Genomic DNA, 12,659 nt, shown 5'->3' with positions numbered 1-12,659 from the left:
GCAGCACTGTGGCGGTACGATATCACCAAGGGAAGGGCTTGGTTTCCCGAACGGGGCTAGTTCTGCCCGTAGACTTAGTAACTAACTAGACTTTATGAATTTATCATATCTAATTTTGGTAAACAAATGACTTACTATCTGGAAAAGAATACTGTGGGGGTAAGACATCACTGGCACCAAAGGGGGTTGGGAAGGGGATGAGAGAGAGAGAGAGAGAGAGAGAGAGAGAGAGAGAGAGAGAGAGAGAGAGAGAGAGAGAGAGATTTTAGATATTTTGTCATTCAGAGTTACCCCGGGCAGCGTCTGGTTAGTCAGCTAGTAATCTATACAGACGAACAACCCACGAAGCGAGATTACAATTATCTTACCTCTACAGCAACGAACAACTTTGGCTGAGATAAATGCGACTCGCCTCCAGTCGCTCACTATACTGGAGGCTCCTATTATTCTTTGGGATTAGGCCTATTCATATTGTTTTTCTAACGCTTACGGACACAAATAGATTTCCGGTCCTTTTTTACGCTAACACCAAAACAACATAGTTCCGGTCCTTTTTTTTTTTTTTTACGGTAACAACAAAAACACAGGTCCCCACAGGGGGGCTGAGCCGTCAGTGCACCTCATGCGGTGCACTGTAAGGATTACTTAAGGTTCTTTGCAGCATCCCTTCGGACCCTAACTGCAACCCCTTTCTTTCCTTTTACTGTACCTCCTTTCATATTCTCTTTCTTCCATCTTACTTTCCACCCTCTCCTAGCAATTGATTCATAGTGCAACTGCGAGGTTTTCCTTTTTACTGCCAATTTCCCTTTCATCTCTGAATGACCTCATAGGTCCCAGTGCTTGGCCTTTGGCCTAAATTCTATACTCAATTCAATTCAAAAACATAAACTATGTTCTGGGGTAAAAAATATAAAGAAACTTGTGATGGAATTCTTTAACCAGATTATTTAAACATGACACAAACATAGGTCTATATTTAACGAGAGATTGAAGTCAAATATATGTATATATGTATACACACAAATATATATAATATATATATAAATTTGCATTGATAATCTTTAGAATGTTTTTATAAATATGACACAATCATAGGCCTATCTTTAACGAGAGATTGAAAGCAAATATATATAATATATATATTTCTCAATGCAAATTATATATATTATATATATATATATATACATATATATATATATATATATATATATATATATATATATATATATATATATATATTTTATATATATATATATATATATATATATATATATATATATATATATATATATATATATATACACACACACACACACACATACATACATACATACATACATACATACATACATACATATATATGATTTGCATTCAGAAAATCTTAATTAGACTTTCCTAAATAAACTGATTTCAAAAAATGTACATAGAAAACTATACTGAACTTAAATGTTTATGATTCCAGAGAGAGAGAGAGAGAGAGAGAGAGAGAGAGAGAGAGAGAGAGAGAGAGAGATATGCGCATTACACAAAACGTGAAAAAACTTGAAATGTACAATACAGAATTAAATGACGAGAAAAGAGAGAGAGAGAGAGAGAGAGAGAGAGAGAGAGAGAGAGAGAGAGAGAGAGAGAGAGAGAGAGAGAGATGCGCATAACACAAAACCTGAAAAAACTTGAAATGTACATTACAGAATTAAATGAGAGAGAGAGAGAGAGAGAGAGAGAGAGAGAGAGAGAGAGAGAGATTTTCTGAGTGCCGTGTAGCAGAACAACTCAAGAGGCCAATACTAACAAACTAATGGAAGAAGGTTGATGATAAGAACAGCATAAACAGAAACTTGCAAAGAATACAAAGGAAAAAGTGAGAAAAAAAGAAAGGAAAACAACACAACTAAAACTGAGAAAAGAGAAAGAAAAACAACATAATTAATAGTGAGAGAACAGAAAGAACAACATAATTAAAAATGAGAAAAGAGAAAGGAAATCAACGCCATTAAAAATGAGAAAAGAGAAAGGAAAACAATATAATTAAAAATGAGAGAAAAGAAAGGAAAACACAATTAAAAATGAGAGAAAAGAAAGGAAAACAACACAGTTTAAAGCGAGAGAAAAAAGAAAACACAAACATGAGAGAAAGGAAAACAACATAATTAAAAATGAGAAAAGAGAAAGGAAAACAATATAATTAAAATGAGAGAAAAGAAAGGAAAACAACACAATTAAAAGTGAGAGAAAAGAAAGGAAAACAACACAGTTTAAAGCGAGAGAAAAAGAAAACAACACAATTAAAATGAGAGAAAAGAAAGGAAAACAACACAATTAAAAATGAGAGAAAAGAAAGGAATACGACACAATTAAAAATGAGAGAAAGGAAATGAAAACAACACAATAAAAAATGAAAGACAATAGAGGAAAACAGCACAATTTAAAATGAGAGAAAAGAAAGGGAAAACAACATTTAAATCTCACCTAGTTGGTGTTCTCCATGGGGTAGGCCTACTACGTTTGGCCTTTGTGCCTCTGCAGCTGCTGGTGGAGTCGGTCTGGTGGTGGGCGTGGGCGTGGCCTGGGTCAAAGACGCTCCGCCCACTAGAAGGATGTGCATTAGCAGCATCAGGGTCATCTTACTCTGTGGGCAGAAAAAATATACAAAATGAGTTACATGAGCAAAAGAAAAATAAATGGAGTTAAATAAAAATAAGAAAAAAAATATAAAAATGAGTTAAATGAGCAAACCAAAAATGGAAATGAGTTAAATGAAAAGAAAAAAGAATGGAAATGAAAAGAAAAATGGAAATGAGATAAATGAAAAGAAAAAATGGAAATGAGTTAAATGAGCAAAAGAAAAATGGAAAAGAGTTAAATAAACAAAAGTAAAAAAATGTAAATGCGTTACATGAAAAAAGAAAAAATGGAAATGAGTTAAATGAACAAAATGAAAAATGGAAATGAGTTAAGTGAACAAAAAATGGAAATGAGTTGAATGAACAAAAAAAAAGGAATTAAGTTAAATGTACAAACAAAATGGAAATGAGTTATATGAACAAAAGAAGAAGTGGAAGTGAGTTAAATGAAGAAAATAAAAAAATGGAAATGAGATAAATGAGCATAATAAAAAAATTGGAAATGAGTTAAATGAACAAAAAATGGAAATAAGTTAAATGAAAAGAAAAAAATGGAAATGAGTTAAATGAACAAAATAAAAAAAGGAAATTAGTTAAATGAACGAAAAAATGGAAATCGAGTTAAATGAACAAGAGAAAAAAAGTTAAATGAACAAAAAATGTGCTAAATGAGAAGAAAAATAAAAATGAGTTGAATGAGCAAGAGAAAAAAAGAAAAATGAGGTAAATGAGCATAAGAAAAAAGAATAAAAATGAGTTGAATGAGCAAAAGAAAAAAAGAAAAATTAATTGAATGAGCAAAAGAAAAAAAATGAGTTGAATGAGCAAAAGAGAAAAAAGAAAAATAACCTGAATTAGCAAATAAAAGATAATGAAAATAAAAAATAAAATTAATTTAACGAGGAAGAGAAAAAATGAATTAAATGAACAAAGAAAAAAACTAGTTATGTAAATGAGTAAATGAAAAAATCATGAGATAAATGAACAAAGAAAAAATTAGGTAAATAGACAAATAAAAAAGGAGTTTATGAGCAAAAAAAAAAAAGTTAAATGAGCATAAAAAAGGTAAATGAGCCCAAAAAACTTTCCTAAAGGCCAAATTTTATCCCCCAAACACCATTAAAATATACCCCAATTATTCAGTGTAAAGTTCTAAATACTAGCAAAATATAATGTTATAATCTTCAAAATAGTCGTGCAATGTTCATAAATATAAAAATTCTTCTGCAGGGATTTTAACACTAAAAATTATTATATGAAAATGTCTAAATTTCTCCTGAAAGTTTTTCTAAACATCCTGAAAAATTAAATATGAACCCAACAAAATTCACTTCTTGAAGGAGGAACAGATTCTCGAAGACAGAATTTTCTTGGTGGGGGTCAGGTTTTTAGTTTTCTGTAAAAGAAAACTATTCAGATGACTCTGCCTCCCGTCCGTACTTTTTCCGTCCGCTTCAGATTTTAAAAACTACCGAGGCTACAGGACTGCAAATTGGTATGCTGATCATCCACCCTCCAATCATCAAACATAACGAACTGCAGCTCTCTAGCCTCAGTAGTTTTTATTTTATTTAAGGTTACGGTTAGCCATAACTGTGCGTCTGGCAACGATATAGGCCGGGCCACCACCGGGCCGTGGTTAAAGTTTCATGGGCCGCGGCTCATACAGCATTATACCGAGACCACTAAAAGCTAGATCTGTTTTCGGTGGCTTTGTTTATATGATGTACAGAACACTCGATTGCGCCGAAGAAACTTCGGCGCATGTTTTACTTGTTAATTATAGTTAAGTCTGGTCTGTACATGGGACTTCTTACAAGGATCTGAGGGAGTGCTGAGATCACTGTAAAATAATACAACTAGTAAACTTTAATACAACATAATGGCGTGGTTTCACAGCTTCGAAAATATTTATTTAATGGCTTTTTAGACAGCTTTTGCGATAACATAGGTCAGGGAAAGTAGCTGGCTGGGTAGCTTGTTCACGAATAGTGTCAAATTCTCTGTCCAAGTCAGCTGGAGAACAGATTATTGATCCTTGAGAGTAAAGTTTTACAAGCTACCCCAATATTGACTGAAATATTTGATATCGTCACTTTCTCGGGACCTTAAATGGAAAAATAAAGGCGGCAATAGTATGTATGTATATTGCTATATACAGTACATACATAGTACTGCGGACTTTATTTTTCCATTGACTGAAATGTCATTACAGCTGAGGAGGAACTGAATATAGGAAACAAAGGAAGTGAGTTTCCTATGCACGATTAAACTGAACTTCTATTATATAATGCTAACAAAAGGCGTACACACACACTTGTTAATGCTAATGGTAACAATGAAATGAGTAACAAAAGAACAGTTTTTTTTTATTCAAAGCGCTTTACAGAAATAAAAGAGAACTAAGACATTTTTTAAAAACACCTATATCTATCTGTCTGTCTGTCTCCTAGTACAGAATTTTCACTCTTCTCCTTCTCGACTTACAAAATATTTTTGCAGCACTAAACCTCCTCCTCCTCCTCCTCCTCCTCCTCCTCTCTCTCTCTCTCTCTCTCTCTCTCTCTCTCTCTCTCTCTCTCTCTCTCAAGCGTAACCATTACCTTTCAGACTGTTTGTCCTGGCGAATCCTTTGATATTCTCTCATAAGCCAATCGACGCAGACAATGCAGTCTACTAAGTGTTTGTCGTGACAACAGAAGCGTAATGCTGCAGCAGTCATTTCGACGAAGGTATTAAGAAGGCCTAGTTGTCTCGAACCGGCTCGTCATCAGTAGCCGATTCCGGGTCTCTCGTTGGGGGAAATACACCTGCACTTCTTCAGGTAGATCCTCTGATTGATTGAGTGGGTTTTGAGCCAATCAGCGGCATTCTTCAAGTCAAATGAGGTATGCGATCTGATTCGTGACGGTTGGGCTGACATGTAATGAGATGAATACTGGACTCTTGAATTACACGCAGTCTCTCTCTCTCTGTGTGTGTGTGTATATATATATATATATATATATATATATATATATATATATATATATATATATATATATATATATATATATATATATATATATATATATATATATATATATACATATACACACACACACATATATATATACACACACGAGTAGTCCCCATTCGCATATTTCCCATCTGAGGGGTGACCAAGAAAGGGCAGATTCCCAGTTGCTTGCCCCATTCCCTTTTTCTTGACCCAGCGGACGACGGTACCAATACACAACCTGAGCTGATGGGTCATAGTCCATCAGTTCTATCAGCGACTAATGCTCTGACAACAACAACAGCCATCATTTGAAAATGAAACCACTCTAGACGAAATCAATCAGGTCTGATGATCTCTTGACCCTCTGCATATGGCTTCAGTAAGTGGAATTAAATGTTGCTTTAATTTCTCATCAGTGCACACCCACACGCGGTGCACTGTAAGTATTACTCACAGGTTCTTTGCAGCGTCCCTTCGTCCCCAAGCTGTAACTCCTTTCATTCCTTTTAATGTACCTCCGTTCATAGTCTCTTTCTTCCATCATATTTTCCACCCTCTCCTAACAATTGATTCTTAGTGCAACTGCGAGGTTTTCCTTCTGTTACACTTTTCACAACTTTTTACTATTAATTTCCAATTCAGCGCTGAATGACCTTATAGGTCCCAGCGCATAGCCTTTGGCCTAAAGTCTGGATTCTATTCGTACCCATGTTATGCTACCTTAAACAGATTAAATAGTATATTTCAAAAAGAAATGGTTTATGGCTGGAAAAACGGTACTGACTGATATATAACAATCAACATGTAGAAAAAATATGCCCAGTTTCTCACTGTTCAGAGGTGGCGAGTGCAAAAGAGAAAATCCTACTCTCTAAAACAGACGAAATAAATGAAAATAAAACCAATGCATCAGTGAAGAAATGAGTGGACAAGCAAGCAAGTAATCCCAGGGACTGCTGAAGTTCCAGAGGCGGATTTGAACGCGAAATACCTACAAACTTGAGGTTGGACTCGAGAAGTCTATTGTTTTAAAGGATCGAGTTGATACGCACCGTGTAATCCCATTTCGATGGATTCTCTCTCTCTCTGTCTGTCTGTCTGTCTGTCTGTCTCTCTCTCAAAAGAAGATGCAAAACAGGTTCCGGTTTGCGTAAACAAAGAATCCAGCGGGCCAGTCAAGCGACGTAACAGAAGTACAATACTGTCCAGCGCCATGCTGGCAATGTACAGGAAAGCCCCTTACGGGAGTAGTTCCGACAGTGCATCTCACGTGGTGTGCACTGTAGTCATCACTGAAGGTTCTCTGCAGCGTCCCGTCGGCCCTTTAGCTGGAACTCCTTTCATTCCTTTTACTGTACCTCCTCCGTTCATATTCTCTTTCTTCCATCTGGCTTTCCACGCTCTCTAACAATGTTCCAGAGGGCAACTGCGAAGTTTTCCCTCCTGTTACACCTTTCAAACCTTTTACTCTCAATTTCCCTTTCAGTGCTGAGTGACCTCATAGGTCCCAGCGCTTGGCATTTGGCCTAAATTCTATGGTATAAATAATTGGTAAGATAACATGCGTATTTGTGTCTGCACTTTATCTATCCATACATTATAAATTCTTGAGGAAGTCTGTGTAGACACGTGTGGGTAAAAAGATTCGTAAATAGAGCAGATGACCTCTAACACTAATGAGTGTTACAGCCACACCCACTCCCACCTGTCAGGTGTGAATACCGGTTTCCATGCTGTCCCTCTAGCGTATGTATTGTAAATTTCCACTACTAAGTCCCAGTCCTTGGAAAATGTCTTAAGCCAAAACTGGTCAAGATTTACACCCAGTGTTTCATTGTCCCTGTGGTAGAGTTCCCTTAAGGGGGGGCGCCGGGTGGTGTGCCATTAGTGTACCTCACGCAGTGCAATGTAGGCATTACTTAAGGTTCCATGCAGCGTCTCTTCGCCCTCTAGCTGCAACCCCTTTCATTCCTCTTACTGCACCTCCTCCTATTACAACTTTAAAACCTTTTTACTCTCAGTTTCCCTTTCAGCGCTGAATGACCTCATAGGTCCCAGCGCTTGGCCTATGGCCTAAATTTTATATTCCAGTTCCAGTTCCTATGGTGAAGTTGCATTATATAAATCACGTGTCAGTGTGATCATAATCATGTGGTTTGTATGTATACCTGTCTTACAAAATGGTTCACCGAGCCAGTTGTGAACTGGTGCACTTACGGAACATCTCACAACACCTCTGCTTCTGTGCATTACAGCTTGCAAGGTCTTCGCCTTCCAGGCCAAGATTTCAATTTAAGATTCTCCAGACTTTTACGCCTGTGATTTTGAGTTCGGGAATTTTGCAGTTTTTTTAAACCTGTTCTTTCTTCTTAAATGGAAACTGACAGATTCTGCATTTTTCTGTGGACAGCACCCTACAATCTGGAGGTGATTGGGCCCTTACAACAGAAACAGGTTAAAAACTCATTAGGTTTTATAGATGATTTAAATTATTATTAGTATTTCAGTAGATGAAACTTATTCACATGGAACAAGCACACCCAAGGGGCCATTGACTTGAAATTCAAGCTTAAAAAGAATGTTGGCTTCAACCTCCCACCGCAGACCCCACACTGCAGCAGTAACTGATCATGATACAAAGCCAGTGATTTTTCATCCCCGTGGGGGAGACGTGAACCCACGACATCTGAGTGGCATGCCACGACACTAACCACTATACCAGCCGACTAGCAATTATTCATATTATTCAGAAAGATCACAAGAAATAAGAGATAGCATTTTAAGCTCAAAGATCATTTCAAAAGAGCTACAACTGCATTCAAGAGCACTTAATCCTATTTTTATTAAATATGCAAGAACCAGCTATATGTCATTTACACACCTTAATTAAATAGGCTATACTATTGTTGTTAAGCATCTTTCTGCAGCTCAGTGCATTTTAGACACTGGACTACGGCACCACATGCTGGAAAACCATCTCATTTCTTAATGAAAAAATAGCTGTTCTGGATAAATTCAACAATAGGGTGTTAAGCCGAATATGCCTTCATTCGGAGCAATTTTTCGCCGCTTTTAGCTACTTTTCTGCGTGGCGAACGCCTGATCTCTCTCTCTCTCTATGTATATATATATATATATATATATATATATATATATATATATATATATATATATATATATTACCAGAACATACGACGAGAGAGAGAGAGAGAGAGAGAGAGAGACCTTACCTTACCTTACAGACCTTACAATTCGTTCGGGTTGCCCCAGGTCCCTCAGTGTGAGGCGCCTTTGATGTCTACCAGAGAGTTGCTAACGCATCTTCCGGTATATTTTGCATCTTCCAGTCTTGGATGGTCTGGGATGCATCTTAGATATTTGTCGAGCTTATTCTTAAACACATCTACGCTCACTCCTGTTATGTTCCTCAGATAAGCTGGTAGCGCATTGAATAGACGCTGCATTATCGATGCTGGTGCGTGGTGCTTTCCTTAATTTTCCTGGTATAGTTTTTGGCACTATTAATCTACCTCTGCTTGCTCTTTTTGATAATTTTAGTTCCATGATGTTTTCGGTAATTCCTTCTATCTGTTTCCATGCTTGAATTACCATGTAGCGTTCTCTTCTCCTTTCAAGACTATATAAATTTAAGAATTGTAGTCTTTCCCAGTAGTCAAGGTCCTTAACTTCTTCTATTCTAGCTGTAAATGACCTTTGTACACTCTCTATTTGTGCAATATCCTTTTGGTAGTGTGGGTACCATATTATATTGCAATATTCAAGTGGACTACGTACATACATTTTATAAAGCATAATCATGTGTTCAGCTTTTCTTGTTTTGAAGTGCCGGAACAACATTCCCATTTTTGCTTTGCATTTTGCCAATAGAATTGCTATTTGATCATTGCATAACATATTCCTATTCAACATCACACCAAGGTCTTTAACTGCTTCCTTGTTTGTGATTGTCTCATTATTAGGTCCTTTATATGCATATAGCATTCCTACTTTATCACCATAGTTCATTGATTCAAATTTATCAGAGTTAAATACCATCCTATTTATCTCTGCCCATTTATATATTTTGTTTAGGTCTCTTTGTAGCGAGTTCCTATCTTCATCAGAAGCAATTTCTCTACTTATTCTTGTGTCATCTGCGAAACTTCTTACTACTGAGTCCTTAACATTACTGTCTATGTCTGCAATCATAATCACAAACAGCAATGCAGCTAACACCGTACCCTGTGGTACACCGGATATTACCGTAGCTTCATCCGATTTCTCATCGTTTGCAATCACTATCTGTTTTCTATTTTGCAAAAATTCTTTTATCCATCTTCCTACTTTGTCAACAATGTTATGTTTTCTAATTTTTTCGCTAATATATTATGATCTACCTTGTCAAAAGCTTTTGCAAAGTCTAGGTAAACCACATCTGTATCTTTTTCATTTATCATATTTTTATATATGCTTTCATGGTGGACTAACAGTTGGGTTTGTGTACTTTTTCCGGTACAAAACCATGTTGTCCTATATTGAACAATCTATTTTTCATTAAATGTTTCATTATATTTTTTTTCATTACCCTTTCATATACTTTCATAATATGAGATGTCAGACTCACAGGCCTATAATTACTTGCCTCTAGTCTTGAACCACTTTTGAAAGTAGGAGTAATATATGCTAATTTATGCTCATCATAAATCTTGCCTGTATCTATACTTTGTGTTAATAATATTGCTAAGCGGCTTTGCGATTGAATGAACCACTTTCTTTAACAATATGGCAGGTACTCCATCTGGTCCTGCTGCTGATCCATTTTTAATTTCATTAATAGCCTGCACAATATCGGCTTCTGTAATATCTATATCTGATAAGTATTCAGTATTTTCATCTCTTATTTCTGTATCATTATCTTCATTGTCAATTCTAGGTGTAAATTCACTCTTATATCTTTCTGCTAATATGTTACATTCGTTAATCGCCCTTCAATTCTTAGAGGGCCTATTTCTACTCTTATTTTATTCATCTTTTTTGCATATGAATAAAAAATTTTAGGGTTTTGCTTGATATTTTGTAGTGTCATTTCTTCTAGGTTCCATTTTTCATTTTCTTTTGATTGTATAATCTTTTGTTCTGCATTTTCTATCTTACTTTTTAGTTCCATCACTTTCCATGCATTCTTTTCTTTTGCAAGAGCTTTTTCCACTTTCTAATTTTCTGGAATAAGATCCTTCTGTCTCTTGGAATTCGTGACTGATGATTACTTTTTCTTCGGTATATATTTTCCACTATTTCCTCTAATATTTTATATAATATATCAGTATTTACCTGTATATCATCACTTACAAATATGTTTTCCCATTCTTTGTTTAATTCTTCATTTATTTTTGACCAATTTATATTCTTACTATAGAAATTGTATTTTCCATATCCTTCCCATTTTTTTGTCTCTTGCTTTTCTCTGTTTTCGTATGTTCTGGAACGGACTGTTAGTTCTATGACATTATGGTCCGAAATACTCGTGTTATATACTATTATTTCTTTAACATAGTTCACCTCATTCACAAATACTAGGTCTAAAATATTATTCTTTCTTGTTGGTAGGTGATTTATTTGCTGAATGTTATGTTCTAGTAGCATATCTAATAGCTTTTCAAATTGCCTCTTATCTTCTGCACTACTACTGCTCTCTTTTTATATGTATAAATACAACCACAGTCTCCTGTTCGTTCTTTCCATTCTACAAAAGGAAAGTTAAAGTCTCCAGTTAGGAGTATAGTCCAGTCCTTGTGATTTCTACATATTTCATACAATTTTTCAATTATTATGTCAAACTCTTTAGTATTAGGGGTCTATATATTACAATGTTCACTAATTTTTCAGATTCAAATTCTACCGCTATTAATTCACATTCTGTGTTACTATATTTCTCACAGATTTTTCCTTGATTGGCATCTCTCCCATATATCGCGGTTCCCCCTTGATTTCTATTTTTCTATCTGATCTATAAGTTTGGAGACCCTTTATCTGGTCATCATTACCAGTCTCTTGGGAATACCAGGTTTCACTTATATTCAATATTTCTATTTTTTTCATTTTGGGTTAGTTCTTCTAAGAACTCTATCTTTCTTTTTGAGTTACTCGAAACTAGACCCTGCGCGTTCATCACTATGATGGTTTGCATATTATCTCCATTATCTAATATGGGTAATAATAAGGATTTTCCCATGTCTCTTTCCTGTTCTGATATGTTGATCTTTTTTCATTTCCAGAAATTCGTACATTAAAAATCCAACTTTTCCATTATATTTGTTCTTCCAGCTTCATATTTATTCACTTTGTGCATAAACCTGCACTTATCTCCATATCTGCACCATCCCTAGCATCATAGATACATTGCTTCTTCCTTGTGCTATATCTAGGTGCTGATGGCTCATATCGTGGTGCTGACATTTCATAATGTGTTGTTGGCTTGCTTTTTGCCTTCATCACATGATCTTTGTTCTTTTCTTTATTTGTTTCATTTTTACCTTGGTTTTTTTATATGTATTTGATTTTGATTTTGGTCTTTCATGGCTACAGGATGCATGTACCTACATTTCTTATTAAACCTACATCCATTTCCTTCTTTCCAGTTTCTACATATTTTTGGATGTAGATCTCTGCATTCTCTTCATAGCCATCTAGATATGCACATTTGCCATAGATCTCATAATTGTGACATATCTTGGGATGTTTGTAATAACATCTTTCACCAAACCTGCAATTCCCTCTTTTCAAAAAGGGTGCATACTGTGTCTTTCTTTTCTTTTTTTTTCTTGTTCATTCCCCTCAGTATGGAGATCCGGTACAACCTCTTTGGGATTTTATTTTGATTTATCAGGTCATAGTTTATTTCTTCATATGTATGTTGCTGTATTGCCTCATATGTAGAATCTATGAGTTTCTCTGCATCCATACTATTATCCTGTTCTTTGTTTTCATTAATCTTTTCTCTCTCTTCAGTCTTATTTTTCTTCTTTTCTGTT

At 35.4% G+C, this 12,659-nt stretch overlaps 1 protein-coding gene across 1 annotated transcript in view; it reads right to left on the bottom strand.

The window, feature by feature from the left end:
* Window positions 1-12,659, bottom strand: part of LOC136853348 (uncharacterized) — a 440,642-nt gene that overhangs the window by 31,282 nt on the left and 396,701 nt on the right. Inside the window, exon 2 of the mRNA XM_067128711.1 lies at window positions 2,473-2,632. Within this exon, the coding sequence (XP_066984812.1) occupies window positions 2,473-2,632 (160 nt within the window). The remainder of the gene's footprint in view (window positions 1-2,472; window positions 2,633-12,659) is intronic.

This window comes from Macrobrachium rosenbergii, chromosome 27 (assembly GCF_040412425.1).
Source record: "Macrobrachium rosenbergii isolate ZJJX-2024 chromosome 27, ASM4041242v1, whole genome shotgun sequence".
NCBI lineage: Eukaryota > Metazoa > Arthropoda > Malacostraca > Decapoda > Palaemonidae > Macrobrachium > Macrobrachium rosenbergii.
This window is presented reverse-complemented; position numbering and strand designations above follow the sequence as displayed.